This window comes from Vanacampus margaritifer, chromosome 2, assembly GCF_051991255.1.
Source record: "Vanacampus margaritifer isolate UIUO_Vmar chromosome 2, RoL_Vmar_1.0, whole genome shotgun sequence".
Classification (NCBI taxonomy): domain Eukaryota; kingdom Metazoa; phylum Chordata; class Actinopteri; order Syngnathiformes; family Syngnathidae; genus Vanacampus; species Vanacampus margaritifer.
Genome location: NC_135433.1, coordinates 8,851,993 through 8,878,671, shown reverse-complemented (window position 1 = coordinate 8,878,671; position 26,679 = coordinate 8,851,993). Strand labels below are relative to the sequence as shown.

Below are 26,679 nucleotides of genomic sequence, written 5' to 3'. Positions count from 1 at the left end.
ATAAAGAAAAGAAAATGATAGCAAAAAGGCAGAAAAAATCTAAAAACGAAAGACAAAAGGTACAAGAAAATGAAGCTCAAATTATTGGATGCTGCATATTTTTCTATTATGGGCCCTCAGTATATTATTAGACCAACACTAGCGCACCGTTTCCTTCATCTTAATGTTGAAATGTTTTGTGGCTCCAAGCATATTTTTTTGTTATTTATTTGGCCTAAAATGGCTCTTTTGACAGTAAAGGCTGCTGAGCATATCAAAACAAAACATGTCTGTAGCAATCGCCACATAATATATTTAATAATTATCATCTTTACTGAGTATGAAGTATGACGTATTTCATTAAAAGTTTTAATGTCATGTTATTAGATAAACACTGATTTTGAACTGCATGTTGTTACTGTATGTTTTTATATATTATTGATAGCTCTTATAGTTGCAACGTGATAGTTGGTTGTGGCATTAAGAAGTGGATTCAATCAGAGGAATCCTTACAGAAGGTTCAGGTACCAAAAGCACAGCTCGCCTCTGGAGGATACCAAAAAAATCTTATAGTCCTCATAGCTGGCTATGATTATGACATACGAGGACTCTTAACTCATTCACCGCCATTGACGGCTATAGACGTCAAAAATTCATTTGAACTATTTCTATTAGTTAATCCCCCCCCCCCCCACACACACACACTTTTGTTAACAAGAGTATGAAAACAAATATTGTATATTTAGACCAGATATAAAATTTGTGATTAATCATGAGTTAACTATTGAAGTCATGCGATTAATTACAAATAAAAAATGTAATCGCCTGACACTCTAAATTTAATAATCTTTTCTTTAAAAAAAAGAAAAAATTTAAAAAAAAGAAAATATTGTTAAAAATAAGTTTTTTTTGAAAAGAAAATATTAAAAAAGAAAAGAAAATATTGTTAAAAATAAGTTTTTGGAAAAAACAACAACGATTATTTTAAAAAAGAAAAGAAAAGATTATTACAAATTAGGTTGTCAGGCGATTAAATTTTTTAATTGTAATTAATCACATGACTTCAATAGTTAACTCACGATTAATCACAAATTTGTTTCTTTTTTCTAGGTTTTCATACTCTTTTTAAAAGTGGAAAAAAATGTTAAACTAACAGAAATAGTTCAAATGAATTTTTGACGTCTAAAGCCGTCAATGGCAGTGAATGAGTTAAAGAAGAAGTCAACCCCTAAATTTTCTTTTCACTATGTTATATGTGCCCCCGCGAGTCTAAAAGAATGATTAATATTAATCAGAATGCCATGTTTAGACTCACGGGGGCACTTACTGATGAGGGAGGTGGAGCAAAGCAGGTAGTAAAAATGCACAGTGCTGGCGACCAGTCCAGGCTGTACCCCGCTTCTCGCCCAAAAAAGTCAACCGTGACCCTATTAAGGGATAAAAATGATAGAAAATGGATGGATGGCATCTTTTAGCATTGGGGTGTCCGCCATTTCACGTCCCCAAAATATGCCGCTGCTTTTGCTTTACATTCTCTTGTCAGTTACCCCTTTAAAACCCGATTACCATTTACCAACCGATCACAACTCACTCCAATAAAAACGGGTGCCATTGGCCGGAACCACGAACACAATTCGTACCTTCAGCCTTTTAGGATGTTGCCACTTTTTCCAGTTCCAGAAGAAGTGAAGCCGGCCGGCCGCTCTCTTGAAAAAGTTTTCTTCCGGGAGCCAATGTGGCGAGCGATCCTCTCAGAGGCGATCCAGTCGAAAGGCATCCTCTGTGGCTGGGTCAGTGAGCACCATGTGCGGGTCGTTGAGCATGTGCAGGCCATCAAGTGTCAGTGGGTCGATTTTGAGGTCGTCCAGTGGGAAATGGCCGTCAACATCGAAGCTGACATCCGTTGACAGGGAGTCGCACAGGTCATTAGGCAGGCTGGGAGGAGACTCGCCACTCGCTAGACGGGGGCCAAACACAAAGGGAGATGATATTTTTCGTAATTTTACAAATCAACTCATTCACTGCCATTGACGGCTATAGACGTCAAAAAATTATTTGAACTATTTGTATTAGTTTAACTTTTTTTCCCACTTTTGTTAATAGTATGAAAACCTAGAAAAATGTTTTTATTGTACATTTACAGCAGATATAAAATTTGTGATTAATCGTGAGTTAACTAGTGAAGTCATGCAGTTAATTAACATCAAAAATTTAAATCGCCTGACGTGATAAAAAAAAGAAAAGGAAAAGATTATTAAAAATTAGAGATGTCAGGCGATACAAATTGATAATCGTAATTAATCGCATGACTTCACTAGTTAACTCACAATTAATCAAACATTTTATATCTGTTTTAAATGTACAAAAAAAAAAAATCTAGGTTTTCATGTTGTTGTTAACAAAAGTGGAAAAAATGTTAAACTAATAAAAATAGTTCAAATGAATTTTTGACGTCTATAGCCGTCAATGGCAGTGAATGAGTTCAGAAAGAGCGTATTTCTCACTATTTCTTAGCATGTGATATGAGGAGCACCTGTGAGAATAATGTTGGGGATGTTGCCATGACTACTGTAGCCGGGCTGCTGAGAGCCCTGGAGGTTACAATAGCCGCCAGACAAGCCCATCATCGGGGCTTGGGAGTGGTTGGGTGTGGAGGCCTGGTTGTTGAAGCCGCCATAGCTGTTGGGCGTTTCCATCATGCTGAACTGCTCAAGCTGGCAACCGCAATGAGGAAGAAACAATACAACAGTGCAGGGGTTCTCTACTCCGTTCACACTGCAGGCCTTAAAGCTCAATTCAGATTTTTGGGTGGAATCCGATTTTTTTTGAGTAAGCGTTCACATTACCTTTTAACTCATTCACTGCCATTGACGGCTATTGACGTCAAAAATTCATTTGAACTATTTCTATTAGTTTAACATTTGTTTTCACTTTTGTTAACAAGAGTATGAAAACCTAGACTTTTTTCTAAATTGTACATTTAGAACAGATATAAAATTTGTGATTAATCGTGAGTTAACTATTGAAGTCATGCGATTAATTACAATTAAAAAATTTAATCGCCTGACGTGATTAAAAAAAGAAAAGATTATTAAAAATTAGGAGCGTCGGGCGATTAAAAATTTTCTCAGAATTAATTGCATGACTTTGTGAGTTAACTCACGATTAATCACAAATTTTATATCTGTTCTAAATGTACAATAATTTTTTTTTAGGTTTTCACATTGTTGTTAACAAAAGTGGGAAAAAAATGTTTAACTAATAGAAATAGTTCAAATGAATATTTGACGTCTATAACAGTCAACGGCAGTGAATGAGTTAATTGCAACCTTATTCTGGTCTGCTGTGTGGACGTAATGCATCCCTAAAGTGACCCGCATGCGCAGAAGAAGATACAATGTCACAACGCTGTGTTTCCGGAAGTAAATGCGTATGGTCCAGCAACGTGTCAGGGACACGGACTTTTATAAGTCTGTTGTCAGGGCTCATATTTTTTCCCCATCTCATATCTACAGAGGAGTGATGCGGGAGGAAGTAGAAATTATATTTTGTGAAAATGAGGCGAGCCTGTTCGAGCGCCTCATCTCACGGAGACCCCCCCCCCCCCCCGCCCCAACGATGACGTCACGTCATTGCCCCGCGTGATAAATGACCCGTCTGCGTGGCTAAATGACTAATATCACCACCACAAATGTTATCTTTATACTTCAATGTTTCAAGTGAGATTAAATTAACTCATTCACTGCCATTGACGGCTATAGACGTCAAAAATTCATTTGAACTCTTTTTATTAGTTAAACATTTTTTTTCCACTTTTGTTAACAACAATGTGAAAACCTAAAAAAAAATTATTGTACATTTAGAACGGATATAAAATGTGTGATTAATCGTGAGTTAACTAGTGAAGTCATGCGATTAATTACAATTAAAATTTTAATCGCCTTACGCCCCAAATTTTTAATAATCTTTTCTTTTTTTTTTTAAATCACGTCAGGTCAATAACATTTTTCATTGTAATTAATCACATGACTTCAATAATTAACTCATGATTTATCACAAATTTTATATCTGTTCTGAAAGTACAATATATATATATTTTTTTAGGTTTTCATACTCTATATATCTATATAATAGTTCAAATGAATTTTTGACGTCTATAGCCGTCAATGGCTGTGAATGAGTTAAAGTCGAATATAAAGTCACAACTGTTACTCGAAACAACTCATGTACGTCTCCCAAGCCGTGCGGACCTTGCGGATGCGTCAAGCATAAATCAAGCTGACTGTCCCCGCCCGCGCGCAGTGCATATTGGACTTTTGATGAAGTCGAGGTCGGATTTATGCGACCTGGCCGTTCAGGCTGCGGTCGCATTGCAAAAATTCGGATTCGTATCGGATCTAGGACCACATAAGAAAGTGACCCAGATCGGATATGAAAAAATCGGAATTGAGCCGTTCAGACTGACATAAAAAAAAGTCAGATACAGGTCGCATTTTGGCAAAAAATAAATAAATCCGATCTGGGTCGCATTTGCCTGCAGTGTGAACGTAGCCTTATTGAAAATATTTTCAAGGAAGCCATTGAGGAAGCATACCTGTTGAGAGAGAGCACTGGCCTGAATGGATGGAAGCTGCTGGTCGTAGTAGTCTGCAAAGACACTGCCTAGTATGGAGTTTTGCTGCAAAAAAAACAAAAAACGTTTCACTCAGGATGCAGATATAATTCGTAGGGGTGTGCCCAAAAAATCGATTCTTATAAGAATCGGATTCTCATTTAGTACAATTTAGAATCGATTTTAAATGTCCCCAAATCAATTTTATTTAAATTATTTTATACTGTTTTGCCTTTGTCTGTGTATGCCTTTATTTGGAGCAATGTTCATGTTGTACCCGATTTGGCCACTTAGGGGCAGTGTGGTTCCACGCGGTCTGACACACTGATAAGTTGTAGCCACATTAGAGAGTAGAAGGAAAAAGTCACAATCAAGTTATTCCAATAAAAGTTGTTGTTTTTTTGCAGTGTGGAGACGTTCTTTTGAGTGATTAAAGTGCCATGAGTACAGACAGGAGTAGATCATTACAATTCCTTGCACATCTATAGATTGAAGCTAAAATCATTGTCAATCAAATCATTTAAAAAAAAAAAAAAAAAAAAACGTTCCCAATGGAAAATCGATTCTGAATCGAATCGCAGACCCAAAAATCGGAATCGAATTGTGAGACATTCAAAGATTACCACCCCTAATAATTAGGCTAAAATACCAACACCAGAATTTGTATGAATTAATTATTACTTCGCCTTTTTATTTTTTTATTTTAGTAAAACTACTATTCGAGTATTTGGGCCACATTGAAAAGGAAAAAAAAAATACCCACAAGCATAAAAGTTATAATTTTACCAGATATAGTTGTCCTGTGTTTTTTTAAGATTCAATTTGTAACATTACAAGTCTTTTTTTAAATAAATTTTATCTCAATAAAAATACAACTTTCTCAAAAATATTCATCTTTTTTTTCTCATCATGTTATGACTGCATGTAGCATACAGTATTTTCAAATTTTATTTTCAGTGTGGCCCAAACACTCTTGTACACATACCACAAATAAAGTACGGTATGCGGATCATATATTGTAATGACCTCCGCCATTTATCAAAACCAGTCACATTTCCAAATGACTTGTCATTACCCTAACAGCATAATTGTTTTAGTCATCTTAATTTACTGTCACAAAATCCATAAATAAAACAAATGTGCTCAGTAAAAATGATGTTTTATCTTTATGTCTAATTGTGGATACTCAGTCATCCATTTTGCAAAGGCCGAATGGAGGCACTGAACTTCTTCTTTATTCAATTTGTTGTTATTCAACAATTTCCTCTGGTATTAACAGTCATAATTCCAAAATTAAAAATGAACTTCATGTGAATTTCACATTCGCACAAACCACCAACCAACTTCCTCTCGGCCTCTTAATGTACAAGCAATTGGATCATTTCCTCAACCAGGGCTCATTGTAAGAGTGTGCGCATGTGGCGGACGTCCCCAACGGGCTGCACCACATTACATGGAACCAACGTGACTGTTTAAACCATCACATAAAGGAAAAGTCATATTTTTTAAAAGACAAAAAAAAAAAATCCAACATATTTTGACTTTGTTCATTTCTAAATGACTTTTATACCTGCTGAAGATTTACAGGCGTAGTCATTTAATATTATTTATGAAATAAAATAAAAACTAGGTTGGTAGTGCAGTAAAAAAAACAAAAACAAAAAAAAGTAAGTCCTTGGGAGTTGTAGATTGTGATCCGTTTATCTAAATGCAACACCCAGAAAAGCCAAGCTCAATTTATTAAGATCCATCCATGAGAATGATTAACACACCAGAAAAAAAAAAAAAAAAAAACATGATTCCATGGGGATTACCATTTCCTGTTGCAGTGCCTAAAATCCCCCTAGCTTGTGTAAAACCATTTTCATATTCTGGGGTGTATTAGGGAGGGGATACACGCACCATCGTATCACAAATAGACAGATCTGGGCAAAACATGAAATGCAGACATGAAATGGTGTTGTTTTTTTCTTTCTTTTTTTGGGGGGGTGGGTGGTTTTGGTGCAACAGTAAATTAAATTCAAAACAAAAACAAACAGATTTGTAAATATACTTGAGGTCAGGCGTTCTCAAACTTTTGGGGGTATTTTTACAAGAACCCCTCATAATCCTAAAAGGTCAATGTGACATATATATATATATATATATATGTATATATATAAAAAAAAAAGTTTAGCGAAAAAAGTTGTAATGTGAGTATAAAGTCATATTTCTTTTCAAGCTAAAGTCGTAACACTGTATTATGATAGTTAATGTTTAGTCGGGGAATGCTAGTTGAACATATGTTAACTACATTGTAATTAACACATTCACTGCCATTGACGGCTATAGACGTCAAAAATGAATTTGAACTATTTCTAGTATCAATTTTTTTCCCCACTTTTGTTAACAAAAGTATGAAAACCTAGATTTTTTTTGGTATAAGAACAGATATAAAATGTTTGATTAATCGTGAGTTAACTAGTGAAGTCATGCGAATAATTCCGTTTAAAAATTGTAATCGCCCCTAATTAATAATTTTATTTTATTTTATTAAAAACATTTTTTATTCGGGAGTTAACTAGTGAAGTCAAGCGATTAATTACATTTAAAAAATGTAATCGCCCGACGCCCCTAATTTTTTATTTTTTTTTCTTTAAAAAAAAAAAATCGAATAATAATTTTTTAATTATTATAAAAAAAAATTTAAAGAAAAGATTATTAAAAATTAGGGGCATCAGGTGATTAAAATTTGTAATTGCATGACTTCACTAGTTAACTCACGATTAATCACAAATTTTATGTCTGTTCTAAATGTATGATAAAAAATTCTAGGTTTCATACTCTTGTTAACAAAAGTAGAAAAAATGTTGAACTAATAGAAATAGTTCAAATAATTTTTTGACGTTTATAGCCGACAATGGCAGTGAATGAATAAAAAAAAATTGGGGGGAAAGATTATAAAAAATTTGGGGCGTCAGGCGATTAAAATTTTTAAATGTAATTAATCACATGACTTCACTAGTTAACCCACAATTAATCACAAATTTTATATCCATTCTAATACAAAACAAATTATAGGTTTTTATACTTTTGTTAACAAAAGTGGGGAAAAAATTTAAACTCGAATTAGTTCAAATGAATTTTTGACGTCTATAGCCGTCAATGGCAGTGAATGAGTTCAAAAGTCAATGTGACTAATAATAATACATAAAAATGTTTTGCTTGTTTGTTTTAAGAGAAAAAGGTTGTATTGTTGTGAGAATAAAGTCATATTTAAGTTGTGATACTGTATTATGATACTTAAAGTTTAGTCAGGGAAGAAAGTCAAATATTTTTCAGAAAGTAAATTTCAAAAATGCAATTTTATTCTCACAATATGCCTTTTATTCTATAAAATACACATTTATTCTTGGAAAAATATACCTTTATTTCTTAAAAAAAAATAAATAAATAAAAATTCTTAGCAGTGTTTTTAACTAGCCGAAAGTTAAAAAGTAAGGAGTAGTAATTAATTTCATATGTTTATTTTATTAGCATGCCGGTCTCCATACGTAGGGTATCCATTTTTTTTTTCAGTGATACCACACAATTTATTGCCAATTATTTTGCCGATCCCAAGCCATCCCAGGGATTCCAGTTTGAGAACCACTTCTTTCAGTGATCTACCCGTTCTTATTCCCTTTGCCCAGATCTGCTGTAATCATCAACCACGCCGCTAGGGGGCAGCCACAGACTCCGACAACCACAAATCCCAGGGGACGGGCGGCGTTAAACACAGAGCTGCTGGCATCGCAGCTGGTTGATTCACACGCCCTTACTTGAGGCGAACCTCCAGGTGAGAAGCCTTGGTTGGAGATGGGGGAGGTTGGAGATTGATTGGCAGAGGATCCCACCCTACTGCGATATTGTTGAAGTGGGCAGGCCTGATACAAGAGGATATGTTTTGAGTCATTCAAAAAAAAAAAAAACTTCCTGGTTATGTTATCAGTGAGGCCGTAATGGAACATGGAGTATTGCTAATGTTTTTTCAGTGGCGCCGAAAACGCTTGATAGTCAATGTTGCGTTGTGGGGACAAGCCAAGTGATTCATTCGTTCATTCTCCAAAACCGCTTAATCCTACACTCTAAAAAGAGAATTGTTGAACCAATTTAAGATTACAAATTGAATTGTTGACCGACTTGAGAAAAAAAAAATCGCTTAGTCCAAAGTGAATATATCAAGTTTAATTAATTATGAGTTCATTAACTTAATATATTCACCTGAATTAAATTACCTGTAATCCAAAATGACTAAAATTCAAAGTATTACGATTAATGAACTTATAATTCATTCAATTTAATATATTCCTTTTGGATTTACTTAATTCAATCTTCTGTTACCAATTGAAGTGATTTTTTTTTAAATTGGTCAACATTTTTTTTTTTCATTTCATTTATTATTTATTATTATTTTAACAGAGCACACAGTCAGTGTCAAGCTCCGCAAGGAGGAAAAAGACAGCCAAAAAAGAGAGAGAGAAAGAAAAAACAACATCAACAACAAAAGGATAAAGTCAAATTCTGCCTGAAAGGGAATGAGAAGAAGAAAAAAAACTTATTTAATCTCACCCACATTTCCAATTCAATTTGTAATCTCAAATTGGTTCAACAATTCTCTTTTTAGAGTGTACAGTGCAGGCGCTACGGGACAGTCCAAAGTGATAACATTAAAATATCAGTAGTCAGACTGCTTGAGGATGGAAATGTTGAGATACATTTCCAGAAACTTTTTACTGGAAGTTATCTAGAGAATAAATACAAATTTTACATTAAAAATAGTTTCTTGGCCAATTATTTACAGTAACTCCGGTTAGCAATAAAAGTTAAAAAGAAGGAAATAAAGTTGAGCGCCTCTCTTATGTTTTTTTTTATTTCTACATTGCAAAACAATAACATCAAACCGGTAACATTTCATTTTTGGCAATACTTAATCAGGAATATGTCATACGAGCAATACTAGACGTGCTGTCATATTAGTGAGCTTGTGTTTTCTTTGAGGCAGAGACGTGAGGGGAAAAAAATGAAGTAAGGCTATATTAAAATCTTGCTAGCAGCTTTAAGACGGCAAACTCAACTTTTAACTCATTCACTGCCATTGACGGCTATAGACGTCAAAAATTCATTTGAACTATTTCTATTAGTTTTTTTTTCACTTTTGTTAACAAGATTATGAAAACCTAGATTTTTTTTTGTACATTTAGAACAGATATAAAATTTAACTAGTGAAGTCATGCAATTAATTATGATATAAAAAAATGATGCCCCTAATTTTTAATAATCTTTTTTTTGTTTTCTTTTTTAAAATCGTGTCAGGCGATTTACATTTTTGACTGTAATTAACTGCATGACTTCAACAGTTACTTATTAATCATAATTTTTTTTATATCTGTTCTAAATGTACAGCCATTTTTCCCCCCTAGGTTTTCATACTCTTGTTAACAAGAGTGGGGGAAAAAATGTTAAACTCATCGAAATAGTTAACTCTTTGACTGCCAAAAACGTTAAATAACGTTTAGTAAAATCCTATGGAGGAGTGCCAAAGACGTTAAAAGACGTTTTTTTTCAAAACAGAGGTGAAACTAACCATTTTCTATTGTTGATTACTGAAAAACGGAATACGGTAGAAACAAACTTTTTTTTCTGATGAAAGATGAGAGTCCAATCTTTCATTTGGTATTATGTGTGTTTCCATAGTCCAAACACATAATTTTCTGTGAACCTTGAAAGATCAGTCAAAAATGCTTAAATCGGCTGGCACCCACGGCATCCCTTTTCTGAAAACGTCTGGCAGTCAAAGAGTTAAAATGAATTTTTGACGTCTATAGCCGTCAATGGCAGTGAATGAGTTAATCATGGCTGAATTACAGAAAAAGCCTGATACCAGCGGCAGTCCTACTTTGGTTCCCTCACAATGTTTCCCCTCAACGCCATGCTGCCCACCCCTTTAACTGAGATGAAGGGAAAATAGGAGACTTCATTTGCATAACGCATCCTCTCCGCAACATGCAAAGAGCTGCAAAAATCATTCGGATTACTTGATGTGTTAGGCAGGTTGTGTTTTGTGCTTTGATGTGTGGCAAAGGTCTGCGTGAAGTCAGTGAAAAGCATTGGAAAAGGAAAACGATTCCATTGGTCCACCGCGGAAAGGGAGCGACACATCCACACCTTACCGTGTTCAAGTCCAAGTCCATGCTGCGTTGTGACGTCATCTGATTGTCCGACGGGGCGCAGGAGGTCACGGAGGATGTTTTCTGCAACATTCCAACTTCAAGCTTCAGGTCGTTTCCTGATTGGCTATCACTCTGTTTCGCGTCACAATTAGCGAGTGCATGACGAAAGCTGAAGGAAAACTCACAGGCTGGTTCTGGTGCATCTGGGAGGACGGAGGCTGGTTGAAGAAGGCATACTGGGATAATTGCTGCTCAAGGTTCATTGCGTTGATTGCGACCTGTAATAAAAAAAACAAGGGTTTATTTAGAGGCTGGAAAGAATTGGAAGAAATAAGTAATGTATCAATCTAATGTCATATTAACCCATTCACTGCCATTGACGGCTATAGACGGCAAAAATTCATTTGAACTATTTCGAGTTTAAATTTTTTCCCCACTTTTGTTAATAAAAGTATAAAAACCTATAATTTGTTTTGTATTAGAACAGATATAAAATTTGTGATTAATTGTGAGTTAACTAGTGAAGTCATGTGATTAATTACATTTAAAAATTTTAATCGCCTGACGCCCCAAATTTTTTATAATCTTTCCCCCCAAATTTTTTTTATTCATTCACTGCCATTGACGGCTATAAACGTCCAAAAATTATTTGAACTTTTTCTATTAGTTCAACATTTTTTTCCACTTTTGTTAACAAGAGTATGAAAACCTAGAATTTTTTATCGTACATTTAGAACAGACATAAAATTTGTGATTAATTGTGAGTTAACTAGTGAAGTCATGCGATTAATTACGATTAAAAAATTTAATTGCCTGACGCCCCAAATTTTTTATAATCTTTCCCCCAAAATTTTTTTGATTCATTTACTGCCATTGACGGCTATAAACGTCAAAAAATTATTTGAACTATTTCTATTAGTTCAACATTTTTTTCCACTTTTGTTAACAAGAGTATGAAAACCTACAATTTTTTATCGTACATTTAGAACAGACATAAAATTTGTGATTAATTGTGAGTTAACTAGTGAAGTCATGCGATTAATTACGATTAAAAAATTTAATTGCCTGACGCCCCAAATTTTTTATAATCTTTCCCCCCAAATTTTTTTGATTCATTCACTGCCATTGACGGCTATAAACGTCAAAAAATTATTTGAACTATTTCTATTAGTTCAACATTTTTTTCCACTTTTGTTAACAAGAGTATGAAAACCTAGAATTTTTTATCGTACATTTAGAACAGACATAAAATTTGTGATTAATTGTGAGTTAACTAGTGAAGTCATGCGATTAATTACGATTAAAAAATTTAATTGCCTGACGCCCCAAATTTTTTATAATCTTTCCCCCCAATTTTTTTTGATTCATTCACTGCCATTGACGGCTATAAACGTCAAAAAATTATTTGAACTATTTCTATTAGTTCAACATTTTTTTCCACTTTTGTTAACAAGAGTATGAAAACCTAGAATTTTTCATCGTACATTTAGAACAGACATAAAATTTGTGATTAATCGTGAGTTAACTAGTGAAGTCATGCGATTAATTACGATTAAAAAATTTAATTGCCTGACGCCCCGAATTTTTCCTAATCTTTTTTTTAATGAATTTATGGCAGTAAATGAGTTAAAGGGGAAATCAACGTTAAACATTTCTTGACAATATGTTACATGTGACCTCACTAGTGTAAACATGACATTCTGAATAATATTAGATTTGTGGAATATCAGTAATGCGGCAAAATACAGCCGTTTTTATCCATCTCAGGGGGCGGCCATTTTGCCACCTGCTGTCGACTGAAATGACATCACAGTTGCTCAGGGCTCAGGCAACGACCAATCACAGCTCACTTGTTTTCCAAAGCTGAGCTGTGGTTGGTTGTTACCTGAGACCTGAGCAACTGAGATGTCATTTTCACTCGACAGGAAAGAAGTACCATTGATTGTCACATCCACCGAGGTGGGGCAAAATTTGTTTGCCACATTTGACCCATTCCCTGAGGAAGCAGTGAGAAGCAGCACCCCTCAATTCCAACCCATAATGCTGAGTGTCAAGCAGGGAGGCAAATGGGTCCCATTTTTTTTTTAAGTCTTCGGTATGACCCGGCCACTGATTGAACCCACAACCGCCCAGTCACATGGCAGACACACTACTACTAGGCCACTGAGCTGGTGACAAAATGGCCGCCTTCTGATACTGATAAAAACGATTGGCTTTTGCTCCGTTGCTGCATCCAACACATTCCCCTTTAACTCATTCACTGCCATTGACGGCTATTGACGTCAAAAATCCATTTAAACTATTTCTATTAGTTAAAAAAAACAAACACTTTTTTTAACAAGAGTATGAAAACCTAGATTTTTTTATAGTACATTTAGAACAAATATCAAATTTATGATTAATCGTGAGTTAACTATTGAAGTCATGCGATTAATTACAATTAAAAATTAGGAGCGTCGAACAATTAAAATCCTAATTAATTGCATGACTTTACGAGTTAACTCACGATTAATCACAAATTTTCTAAATGTACAATAAAAAAAATCTAGGCTTTCATACTCTTGTTAACAAAAGTGGGCGAAAAACGTCTATAACCGTCAATGGCAGTGAATGAGTTAAAATATAGAATTCACAAAAACAAACAACATTCATCATAACACATGACAAGGTGACACGGGGTCTTGCCTGGACCTGAGAGAGAGGGAGAGGTACCGAAGTTGGCGAGAGTTGCGAGTTCTGCTGCTGGTGAAGGTCTCTCGTGTTAAGAACGAGAGGATCCACGTTGTCCAGCCCAGACTGCGTCTCCATGGTTACGGCGGGCTGAGAGGCGTTCACTCCTACCCAGCGTACAAAAACAATGACATGGAAATGTAGTTTCCAAGAGCACTCACACAACACAATCAGCACCTAAAACTGGTGCAAGACGGACAATGCACTGCAGGTGTTTGTTCATCAGCAGTGCTGATTGTTTGGCTACCTTGTGTTTTATCCAGCACCTGCGCGCTGTTGCTGGAGGAGCCGAACGAGAAGGCGGCCGCGTCATCGGAGTCCAGCGGGGTGGACAGCGGAGGAGGGAACTGGATGTTTGACAGGTCAGGCAGAGAACCGCCAGTGCTGTGAGCAACTGGTTTCAGAAGATGCTCTGGTGATGGAAATATGCTGGCCAAAAAGAGATGGATAGAGTTAAAATGGTTGCTGAAGTCATTCACTGCCATAAATTCATTTGAACTATTTCTATAAGTTTATTACTTCCCACTTTTGTTAACAAGAGTCTGAAAACCTAGAAAAACATTTTTCTTATACATTTAGAACAGATATAAAATTTGTGATTTAAGTGGTGAAGTCATGCAATTAATTACAATTAAACATTTTAATCGCCTGATGCCTCTAATTTAAAAAAATATATATTAAAAAAAATAAATAAAAATTAACGAGTGAAGTCATCTTAATTACAATTAAACATTTTAATCGCCTGATGCCTCAAATTTTTTATATTTAAAAAAATATATTTTCTTTAAAAAAATAAAAATTAACTAGTGAAGTCATGCAATTAATTACAATTAAAAATGTTAATTGCCTGATGCCCCTAATTTTTAATAACCTTTTTTAATCTTTACTTTAAAAAAATTAACTAGTGAAGTCATGCGATTAATTACAATTAAAAATGTTAATTGCCTGACGCCCCTAATTTTGAATAACCTTTTTTTAATCTTTTCTTTAAAAAAAATTAACTAGTGAAGTCATGCGATTAATTACAATTAAAAAATGTAATTGCCTGAACCCACAAGTTTTTAATAACCCTTTTAAAAATATTTTCTTTAAAAAAATAAAAATTAACTAGTGAAGTCATGCGATTAATTACAATTAAAAATGTTAATCGCCTGAACCCACAAATTTTTGATAACCCTTTTAAAAATATTTTCTTTAAAAAAATAAAAATTAACTGGTGAAGTCATGCGATTAATTACAATTAAAAATGTTAATTGCCTGACGCCCCTAATTTTTAATAACCTTTTTTAATCTTTACTTAGGGCAGCACGGTGGTTGACTGGTTAGCACGTCCGCCTCCCAGTGCAGAGGATGTGAGATCGAGTCCGGGCTTCGGCCTTCCTGGGTGGAGTTTGCATGTTCTCCCCGTGCTTGCGTGGGTTTTCACCGGGTACTCCGGTTTCCTCCCACATTCCAAAGACATGCATGGCAGGCTAATTGAACACCCCAAATTGTCCATAGGTGTGATTGTGAGTATGGTTGTTTGTCTCTGTGTGCCCTGTGATTGGCTGGCAACCAGTTCAGGGTGTACCCCGCCTACTGCCCGAAGCCAGCTGGGATAGGCTCCAGCACCCCCGCGACCCTTGTGAGGAAAAGCGGTCAAGAAAATGGATGGATGGATAATCTTTACTTTAAAAAAATTAACTAGTGAAGTCATGCGATTAATTACAATTAAAAATGTTAATTGCCTGACGCCCCTAATTTTTAATAACCTTTTTTAATCTTTACTTTGAAAAAATTAACTAGTGAAGTCATGCAATTAATTACAATTAAAAATGTTAATTGCCTGACGCCCCTAATTTTTAATAACCTTTTTTAATCTTTACTTTAAAAAAAATTAACTAGTGAAGTCATGCAATTAATTACAATTAAAAATGGTAATTGCCTGACGCCCCTAATTTTTAATAACCTTTTTTTAATCTTTTCTTTAAAAAATAAAAATTAACCAGTGAAGTCATGCGATTAATTACAATTACAAATTTTAATCGCCTGACGCCCCTAACAAAACAAAAAATAAAAAATAAAAAAAGATTATTAACTTCACTTGTATCTGTTCGAAATATACAATAAAAAAATGTTTCTAGGTTTTCATACTCTTGTCAACAAAAGTGGAAAAAAATGTTAGAATAACAGAAATAGTTCAACTGAATTTTTGATGTCTATAGCCGTCAATGGCAGTGAATGAGTTAATGGGGACGAAATTAGAATACAGCAAAGCCTTGAAATTAGAGCTGAAGGATTTAGACAAATCAAAAATGTTCTATGTCAATAAATGAATTAGTTCAAATCCGCAGGCAACAACAGGCAGCGTTACAACCCTCATCTGCTCACTTACTCTATTTACTCCTCAAATTGTAGCTACCTCACATTTCATCATGGCATTTGTATATAAAGCTCAGCTGTACAACAAAGCAGCTCTGCTTACACCAAGGCCGCCGCTTCATGAAAATCTCTACTGAACAGTTACCTGAATTTCAAATAACTAAAGAAACATAAAACATCATATCCAACTCGCGCAGTTAAACGGGTCATTAAATTTGTCAATGTAACTTGATGCAAAAAAAAAAAAAAACGCCACAGAACTCACTGGATTCCAGGGACTTCATACGATTTGGATCTTGAAACATCCTAAAAGGAGAAAAGATATGTAGAGTTCAACTAGATTAAAACTGACATGAAATACAAAAATAGTAGACGGTGCACCTTTTTGCAGTCCCACTTTTGTGTTTGTGTTTCTTCTTCAACCTCCTGTTTGACAATTTGCGATCCTGGTACTGTTAGTAGCAAAACTGCAAAAATAAAGGGAATAGAAATGGCACATTTTTTAGTCACTCGGGATGTCCAAAAATGTTTATCAGGGTTTTTCCCTGCGTACAAAATTCAGAGGCGGCCACCTCCACCTAATTTGTTCGCCACCTCCAGCCTGAGCCACTGATATCGCACAACACGGCGCTCCAGCTGTGTTGATTGAGCTCGGCTGCAACGCATTTGAACTGCAGTTGCAGTGTTGCGCCATTATGGAGGCGCTATATCAACAGCAGTACACCGAAAAGACCTGAAGCAACAACCGAAGAAGAAACAGCTTTCTTTTTTCGCCCATTTCCTGGTTGTGAGGCAGAGGTGGTGCGCTCCAGCCATCGCCAAAGTCATAAAAAAACAGTCTTTACAATAAACATAAAAGTGTTTTACAACAACGCTGAACTATATTTACAATTTAATATATACTAGCGGATTCATTTTTATTGTGGTTTAAAAAATGGCTAAAATTCATATCAACTTTGTATTCATATAAGTTCTCATTTCTAGTCCTTGATCGTAAAATGGCTGCAGGAGGGCGGCCGATAATGGTATAGGTCACCGCCGCGAGTACGATACCTTAACTCATTCACTGCCATTGACGGCTATTGACGTCAAAAATTCATTTGAACTATTTCTATTAGTTTCACATTTTTTTCCACATTTGGTAACAAGAGTATGAAAACCTAGATATTTTTTTTTTAATTGTACATTTAGAACAGATATAAAATTTGTGATTAATCATTAACTAGTGAAGTCATGCGATTAATTACGATTAAAAAATGACGCCCCTAATTTTTAATAATCTTTTCTTTTCTTCTGCCCCGCAGAAAGGGAGTTACACATCCGCACCTTACCGTGTTCAAGTCCACGGCCATGCTATCATCCTGACTATAAAGGGTGACTACCGATACCAGGTATCGGTATCAGTGCCAATACCAGTCTTATTTTAACTCCTTTACTGCCATTGACGGCTATAGACGTCGAAAAATCATTTGAACTATTTCTATTAGTTTAACATTTTTTTCCACTTTTGTTAACAAGAGTATGAAAACCTAGAAAAAAATGTATTGTACGTTTAGAACAGATATAAAATTTGTGATTATTCGTGAGTTAACTATTGAAGTCATGCGATTAATTACAATTTTAAAAAAATTATTGTCTGACGCCCCTAATTTTTAAATGATATTTTCTTTTTTGTTTGATTACTTATTAATTAATTAATTATTTAAACCCAAGATTAATCACAAATTTTATATTTGTTCTATATGTACGATACATTTCTTTCTAGATTTTCATACTCTTGTTAACAAAAGTGAAACGAATAGAAATAGTTCAAATTAATTTTTGACGTCTATAGCCGTCAATGGCAATGAATGAGTTAAAATAACACTGGTATTGGCATTGATACCGATACCTGGTATCGGTAGTCACCCATCATAGTCAGGATGGTACCACCTCTACCTCTTTTTGATCCAGGAACGTTCTAAAGCAGTGGTGTCCAAACTATGGTCCAGGGGCCATTTGTGGCCTGCCATCCATTTGTAAGCGGCCCATGAGACGTACTAAAAATGACATCTGCTCCTAATATTTTTGTTTTATATACTGTAGAGCTTTTCCAAATATACAAATGAACTATTTACAATCAAATACGTAACATATCTCTTCAAAACACTGGTGAATAAAGATATTTTTTACAAGCAAAAATGTTTTCATCCACTTCCTGCTCTAAATTATGAAAATAATCACATGAATGATTGACAATAAGCCGCTTCAAAAATGGTCATCTTTCAACACTTTGCTCCTGTTTTTTTTATTTTGCATTGTAAAGTTCACTCTTGATCCACATTAGAACCAAATGTGTTATACAGTCAGTCATTATTAGGGTCACGCGTACCTCGCTTGGGCTGGAGCTCCTGTGAACTGCTCATGAATGAGGCCTGCTGGCCGGGAGCGAATGTGCTCTGGTGAAGCGCTGAGTCAGAGTTTGTCCTGCAACACAAGCAGACAGTGTGGATTCATACTGCTGCTGGCATTATTGCCCATTTCCAATTTGGTGCCAATTTTTTTTTTTTGCCGGTCTATTTATGGACCAATGTGATCCAAATTCAGTATGACAATCACTGGACACGATAAATAAAAGCAGACAAAAAGTGTTGTTTCGATGGCCCCCCCAACTGATAATGGTACATTATGATATGCAGGCTCCCTCTAGAGGTTCATGAAAGAATCGCTGAATTAAATGTTCAAACTGTGCATGTTACAGTAGTTTATAATTATTTTTAATCCGGGCCAATTGTTATGTACAGTTCAGTTCTATGAAATTTACAGAACTGTTTTTCCCGTTTCATTTGAATTGAACTTCTTTTTCCCCCCTATATTAACCCATTCACTGCCATTGACGGTTATAGACGTCATAAATTCATTTTAACTATTTCTATTGGTTTAACATTTTTTTCCCACTTTTGTTAACAAGAGTATGAAAACGTAGAAAAAAAATATTGTACATTTAGAACAGATATAAAATTTGTGATTAATCGTGAGTTAATTAGTCATGAGTCATGCGATTAATTAGGATTAAAATCCTGCCGCCCCTAATTTTTTAATTATCTTTTCTTAAAAATAATAATAATAATTTTAATTATTAATATTTTTTTTATAATTTTTTTTATTTTTTAAGAAAGGATTATTAAAAATTAGGGGCATCGGGCAATTACAATTTGTAATCGTAACAATCGCATGACTTCACTAGTTAACTCACGATTAAGCACAAATTTTATATCTGTTCTAATACAATAAAAAAAAATCTAGGTTTTCATACTCTTGTTAACAAAAGTAGGAAAAATATTAAACTAATAGAATTAGATCAAATGAATTTTTGACGTCAATAGCCGTCAATGGCAGTGAATGAGTTAAAACTCATGTGTTAATGTTCAAACGGTACATACTTTTCCTGTCTGTAATTTGAGAAATGATGTTTGGGCAGCTGTAATTGCTCGAGAGGAAATGTGAGGGATTTACTACGATGACTGTACAAAGAGCACACAGGAGGACACGCAATCATGCAGAGAGCCGCTTACCTCCTCCAGCTGGTATCAGGTGGCGGCGACAAATATACCGAACCATACGGACAGCTGTCAATGTGACGCCAAAGGTTAAGAAAATAACACTGCAATCGTTCAAGACTAACTACAGACTTTCAAACTACAGACTGTCAAAATTCAAATGGTAACTTTAGAGATTGATTTTGAACGATATCCAAATGTCACGATATTGTGGGGAAGTTGGCGATATTAAAAAAGGTCACAATATTGTAAAAAAATGTGTTCATATTTAAAAAAACAACAACACAATTTTGTGCTTTTGCACATAATAGCATTGCATGTGAACAACTTACGTTCTCTAATAACAGTTAATATTGAGGCACTTACTTGCTAATGCACGCACACATTGAGTTCCTCCACATATTGACCCGCTTCACAAGCATATTACGTCCCTTCGTCTGACCATTAGCGTGGATTTTGAACATAGAAGGGCCAAAATATCCCTTGTGAAAATTCAACTGCACTAAAAACCTAGCCACTAGAGGGTGCTAGAACGGCACAAATGGAAATCAACCTGACTTTTTTTTTAACAGTTCTGCTGCTTTTAACTCATTCACTGCCATTGACGGCTATAGACGTCAAAATTTAATTTGAACTATTTGTAGTTAAAAAAAAAATCCCACTTTTGTTAACAAAAGTATGAAAACCTATAATTTTTTGTGTGTATTAGAACAGATATAACATTTGTGAATAATCGTGAGATAGTGAAGTCATGCGATTAATTACGTTAAAAAATTGTAATCGCCCGACGCCTCTAATTTTTAATAAATTTTTCACACACAAAAAAAAAAACATATATAATTTTTTATTTAAAAATAAATAAATCGGGAGTTAACCAGTGAAGTCATGCGATTAATTACGTTTAAAAATTGTAATCGCCCGACGCCCCTAATTTTTTATAATTTTTTCACACAAAAAAATACATTATAAAAAAAATGTTTAATTAATAAAATATAAAAAAAGATTATTAAAAATTAGGGACATCAGGCGATTAAAATTTGTAATCGTAATTAATCGCATGACTTCACTAGTTAACTCACGGTTTTCATACTCTTAACAAAAGTGGGAAAAAAATGTTAAACTAATAAAAATAGTTCAAATGAATTTTTGACGTCTATAGCCGTCAATGGCAGTGAATGAGTTAATATCGTAACATGACGACGATAATATTGTGGCATTTTTAATAACGCGATATCACGATATTGCCGTTATCGTTACATCCCAAGGGAACAGCTAAACCTGGAATCAAAAAGTTCGGAGAAATGTTTGTATGAGGGAAAAAAGATGGACGTAAAGCTGAGTCCATTTTGATAGTTTTGTTTTAACAGTTGTATTTTACGGGAGGAGTATTCTATTCAAGGATCAAAGAAAGTTATTAGAACAGTCTTTGATTCTAAATATACTTTCTATTTGATGATTTTACATTAATTCCAAGATTTTACTCAAGTACAAATCTATTATAAGCTTTGAAGAAAAAAGTAGAAGCAGAAGTAGAAAAATGTGATGATTTGCGAATAATCCCGAAAAAAATTGCGATTAATTAGTTTTAAAAAATGTGATTGCTTGACAGCACTAAAAAACACTTTTTTAAAACAGTTTGAATCCTCACATTTTTAAATACACTGTAAATGTATTGAAACACAAAAACAATAAATCAAAAATCTAACACTGGTGGCTCTCCTTTCCCATATGCGAGGGCATAGCAGTGAGAAATTACACTGGAAAAACTCCATTAATTTGTTTTCCGTGATAGACAAATAGGTATGTTCCACAAAGAAATCCGCAACGAAACAAGGACACAAAGGATATCTGGCGTCCATGTTTGTCAACAGTGAGGGGGTTCCTATGGGGCGAAGGGATTCGGTTACGGTAGACTCTGTCCACCAGCCCGTGGTGTCGCGATGACCTGTTCGCGTCCATCCCTGAATTCTAATGACAGCAAAATTTGGAAAACATTCACAAAACAAATTGATATCCTTCTTGTTTAGTTTAAGGTGTGTGGATGATCTTTGTTGTACTTTAGACAGCACAATAGTTGAGATGAAATCAACAGTAACAAACAACTGAACATTATTATCGCTAGGGGTGTGCCAAAAAATCAATTCTCATAAAAATCGCGATTCTCATTTAGTACGATTCAGAATTTATTTTAAATGTCCCAAAATCGATTTTATTTAAATTATTTTATACTGTCTTCCCTTTGTTTGTGTGTGCCTTTATTGAGAGCGCTGTTCATGTTGTACCCGATTTGGCCATTTAGGGGCAGTGTGGTTCCATGCGGTCTAATACACTGTTAAGTTGTAGCCACATTAGAGAGTAGAAGAAAAAAGTCACAATCAAGTTGTTCCCCCCCAAAAAAATTTTTGCAGCGTGGAGCCGCTCTTTTGAGTGATAAAAGTGCCGCGAGCAGCGCGCTATTTAGCATTAGCGAGTCAGACTGGAGTAGATCATTACGATTCCTTGAACATCTATAGATTGAAGCAAAAATCATTGTCAATCAAATGATTTTCAATTAAAAATCGATCCCAATCGAAAATCGATTCTGAATCGAATCGCACACCCACAAATCGGAATCGAATCGTGAGACATTCAAAGATTCCCACCCCTAATTATCGCTTCCCTACACCAATGGTTATATCTGATTAGACTGTATTTGAAGTAGCAGCTATATTTGTAGATGGTTTGTGTTCATTTCAACAATAAAAAAAAAATCATTAAAAAAAAAACATAAAAAGTGGTTTACCTGAAAAGGAAAATCAACTGTGGTGTTTCCAATCTGATTAACATTCGGTAACGATCCTCCGTAGTACTGCCCACGGTTTGGTCCCAACTGCAAATACTGAGTCGTCTGCAATTTCAACTGGAAGCAGATTAGAGAAAAAAAAGAAATAAATTAAACTAATTATAACCACTAGTGATGAGAGAAATGTGTGATGAAACATGCAACGCTAATTTTGAAAGCGCAGTCCCAAAAGCCCTCAGATGATATTTATTTCAAAATGGAATCCGGTTCCTTTTCCCCATCAGGGAGACGTAACAGGTCAATTTCATCTTCTCATTCAAGCTCACTTTAGGCAGGGCAGAAAATCTAATAAGGACTTTGCCTGGTAACGGTCCATTTAACTCCAGTTCCAATCTGAGAGTTAATGTCTTTGAATACGTTCACTCATCGCTGTGTTGACAAAGGATTACATATTAGAAGATTTCTGGATCAGAAAGAGGCCAGTCCAAATCCTTTCAACTCCAACACAACAACAGAGAGGAAGAAGCAGAGGCAGACTCCAAAACCTCAAACAAATGTTTATTAATATTGTGGCAATCATGCTCTCTACAGGTGCATCTAAAAATATACTGTATATAATATCGTAGATGGGTTAATTTATTCCACTTGTTCAATTCAAACGGTGAAACAATTGATTCATAAAGTTGAATTATTATTATTATACTATTTATAATATTCTAATTCCTTGAGATGGTGGTATGAGGTGTGTCAGAAAAGTTCCAGGACTGGTGTAATAATTGCTGAAATCATTTTTCTATGACAAAATGTATTGCGAATATCATCTGACATAGTTTTATAATATTCATTTCCGAACTAAAACAGCATTTCAGTTATCTCATCACATCTGGTAACTTGCAGCTGGACTTATGACCTACAGTATACGACAATCTGCCACTGTGGAGGGCGGGGTGGGAGTGGTTGGGGTCGTAAAGATTTAGAGATTTAGAACTTCTAATGCTAAGCATAACATAAACAACAAAAAAAAAATCTCTCATAGAACTGAGTTGGAACAGATTTAGAACAATTTCAGAGTTGAAGCGATGCCACCAAACACTGTTTTACTCAACTTTCCTAACTCATTCACTGCCATTGACGGCTATAGACGTAAAAAAATTAATTTGAACTATTTCTATTAGTTTCACATTTTTTCCATTTTTGTTAACGAGTATGAAAACCACAATTTTTTTTATTATTATTGTACATTTAGAACAGATATAAAATTTGTGATTAATCGTGAGTTAACTATTGAAGTCATGCAATTAATTCCAATTAAAAAATGTAATCGGCTGACGCGATAAAAAAAAGGAGATAAGATTATTAAAAATTAGGGACAAAATTAATTGTCCGATGTCCCTAATTTTTAATAATCTTATCTCTTTTTTTTTTATCGCGTCAGGCGATTACATTTTTTAATTGGAATTAATCGCATTACTTCAATAGTTAACTCACGATTAATCACAAATTTTATATCTGTTCTAAATGTACAATATTTAATTTTTAATAATCTTATCTTTTTTTTTTATCGCGTCAGGCGATTACATTTTTTAATTGGAATTAATTGCATGACTTCAATAGTTAACTCACGATTAACCCTGGAGAACCCACGGGGTCAAATTTGGCCCCTACAAATTCTGCTACTCAAATAACAAAGACCTTTTTTTTTGTTTGTTTTTACAAATGTAACTTTAAAAGTCCAGAGTGCCACTTCTGACCCCTGCATGGGGCCATCTAGTGGATGAATATTGCACTTACATGAGCCAGAAAGGTGGTGACAAGATGGCTGCCAACATGCTGTTTTGTTGAGCTGGAAATCAATCCAAACAAAACCATCTTCTCAGCAAACCATCAGATGGTAAAATTGTTTTTTTTTCTTAATCTATTTCATATCATGTTGCAGAATGCCTAGGAGTATGTTTTATATATATATTTTGATCAATTAGCAACTCTGAGCTAGTTAAAAAAAAAAGGGTTAAAATTGAAAAAACATATATTTTGGTGTTCAGTGAACTTATAGCATTTAATGTATAATTCATAATGTTCCAAAGAAGAAAAGGGTTCTTGGGTTCTCCAAGGTTAATCACAAATGTTATATCTGTTCTAAATGTACAATATTTTTTTTCTAGGTTTTCATACTCTTGTTAACAAAAGTGGAAAAAAATGTAAAAAATGAATTCATGACGTCTATAGCCGTCAATGGCAGTGAATGAGTTAAATGAAAATGGGGGAAAAAAATGCCAGGAAATGTCTTATTCTTCACATCAGAAAAAACGAGCATTTGAACAGGGGTGTGTAGACTTTTTATAACCATAATAATTGCACCTGCACAGTTTTGAACAGAAGAAAAATCATGGCAATATTTTACATGCCGCATAAAGTCAAAATATTTTTTAAAAATTGTTTTTTTTTTACTGTATTTGTCTTTGACAAGAACACACAATATATAACTGGTCAGTTCCAAACATCACAACTATTACTGTCACGAAACTGTCCCTTTTTTTTTTTTTTTTTAACCCATGACAGGTTCAAGCATAAATAACTATAAATAGGGCCCATAATATGTACACTCAACGACAGCCAGGCCAACATTCAAGGGATTTATTATGGCGGCCCGTATGCTTTATGTGGCTTAAAATCCACATAATCTGACAAGCTTCATCTTTGGTGTGTGGCTTTCAATCATGTCGTGTGCACAGGCTACAGGATGTGTCAGACAAAAAAACAACAACACTGCAGTAAAAACACACTTTGCCATACTTGGAAATCACTGCATTCGCCATTTCAAGTCTCTTAACAATTTAAACAAATATCTAGAAGAGGTATTGTATCTTTCTCAGATTTGTTCTATCGTTCTGTTACATAAAAATACAAAAAGTGTATCGTAGCTTATTGAAATAAAGTCAGCTAGGACAGAATTAAGTATGGATAAGAAATCCACTGCAATTCGTGTTTGACAAAAAGATTTATAACCATTGAGTATACTGTAGAACAAATGTTTGGTTTGTTCTTTCTCCTCAAATTGCATTCTACTACATTACATTGCAATGTCGATTTGAATTTGCCATTGACGGCTATTGAGGTCAAAAATTCATTTTGAACTATTTCTATTAGTTTAGTTTAGTTTTTCCCACTTTTGTTAACAAGAGTATGAAAACCACGATTTTTTTTTTTATTATTGTACATTTAGAACAGATATAAAATTTGTGAGTTAACTAGTGAAGTCATGCGATTAATCACAATTAAAAAATGACGCCCCTAATTTTTAATAATCTTTTCTTTTCTTCTGCCCCGCAGAAAGGGAGTGACACATCCACACCTCACCGTGTTCAAGTCATGCTATTAATTATGATTAAAAAATGTAATCGCCTGACGCCCTAAATTTTTAATAATCTTTTCTTTAAAAAAAAGAAAAAAAGATTAAAGATAAATAAAAAATAATAATTAAAATTACTTTAAAAAAAGATTGTTAAAATTTTTTGATTTTTTCATAATTAATCCCATGACTGCACTAGTTAACTCACGATTAATCACAAATTGTATATCTGTTCCAAATGTACAATAAAAAAATTTTTTTCTAGGTTTTCATACTCTTGTTGACGTCTATAGCCGTCAATGGCGTGACGTAAAATGTGTGTGATTTTAAGGCCCCTGGAACGGATTCATGCCATCTCCATTCCTTTCAAATGGGAATATTGATGTCATTAAATTGAGTTACGAGCCTAGTCGGGATACGAATTCCGCTCGTAAGTCAAGGCACCGCTTACACTCGCACGCCCCTTTGCTCCCACTTGCGTGGGACAAAAATCAATTCAACTTTTACTACTGCCATTTCCTCACCACACGACAGTTGTAGACTTAAAAAAAACAACGAGGCGAAATGTATCCTTCTGTTAGCTTTGGTCGTTTGTTATTGTTTATCTGCGTACTCTCTCCAAGCACGTTTGACAGTTCGAGCACAACAAGCGAACACAAGTGAGGAGGCGGAAGGCGTTTTCACAAAAAGGCGTCCTTACCCTGGCAGCACGAGTATTGCTGAGGTCCTTCATGACTTCATCGAACGCCGCCGTGTCTTGTGCTTGCTTCTGGTTATGTAAAGCGATCTTCTCGCTGAATTTCCGCGGATTGTTCGGAGTCGCCATGTTTCGGTGCTATGCTGCTGCGCTTTCCGACAATGCTCAGTGGCAAGTCAGAGTTAAGGTAAACCATTTCCGGTTACGGGGACCATAGCAAAAATAAAATGTGTGTGTAGTTCGGAATTATTATTTCATGTATTTATTTGAACCCTTAAAGTTCCGGTCAATTTTGACCCATTGTGACATTTTACAGCAATTGGGGTATAAAATAGTATGTGTTGCATCATGTAAAACGGTGGTAATTTTGTATATTTCATTATTTTATTTGTAATATTGTATTTCCGTATTTTTATTGGGTTAGTTCTTGTGTTGTTGT

The 26,679-nt window shown here is 34.7% G+C and overlaps 1 protein-coding gene across 3 annotated transcripts in view; it reads right to left on the bottom strand.

The window, feature by feature from the left end:
- The window catches only part of LOC144043028 (CREB-regulated transcription coactivator 1-like), a 32,927-nt gene extending 6,525 nt beyond the window's left edge, over positions 1 to 26,402 (bottom strand). Inside the window, exons 1-15 of one of the 3 annotated variants that reach the window (XR_013291037.1) lie at positions 26,244 to 26,402; positions 22,195 to 22,311; positions 21,261 to 21,380; positions 19,428 to 19,489; positions 18,245 to 18,339; positions 16,255 to 16,340; positions 16,139 to 16,179; positions 13,760 to 13,941; positions 13,474 to 13,619; positions 10,968 to 11,060; positions 10,783 to 10,863; positions 8,392 to 8,496; positions 4,574 to 4,657; positions 2,513 to 2,693; positions 1,620 to 1,936 (exon numbers count right to left, since the gene is read on the bottom strand). Coding sequence is in view for 2 of the 3 variants with exons in the window: in XM_077556222.1 (XP_077412348.1) it covers positions 1,731 to 1,936; positions 2,513 to 2,693; positions 4,574 to 4,657; positions 8,392 to 8,496; positions 10,783 to 10,863; positions 10,968 to 11,060; positions 13,495 to 13,619; positions 13,760 to 13,941; positions 16,139 to 16,179; positions 16,255 to 16,340; positions 18,245 to 18,339; positions 19,428 to 19,489; positions 21,261 to 21,380; positions 22,195 to 22,311; positions 26,244 to 26,369 (1,704 nt within the window). In the remaining variant the exon portion in view is untranslated. Of the gene's footprint in view, positions 1 to 1,240; positions 1,937 to 2,512; positions 2,694 to 4,573; positions 4,658 to 8,391; positions 8,497 to 10,782; positions 10,864 to 10,967; positions 11,061 to 13,473; positions 13,620 to 13,759; positions 13,942 to 16,138; positions 16,180 to 16,254; positions 16,341 to 18,244; positions 18,340 to 19,427; positions 19,490 to 21,260; positions 21,381 to 22,194; positions 22,312 to 26,243 lie in introns of those variants that run through there. The other 2 variants (XM_077556222.1, XM_077556223.1) reach the window with 2 other exon arrangements.
- Between the last annotated feature and the right edge of the window lie 277 nt (positions 26,403 to 26,679).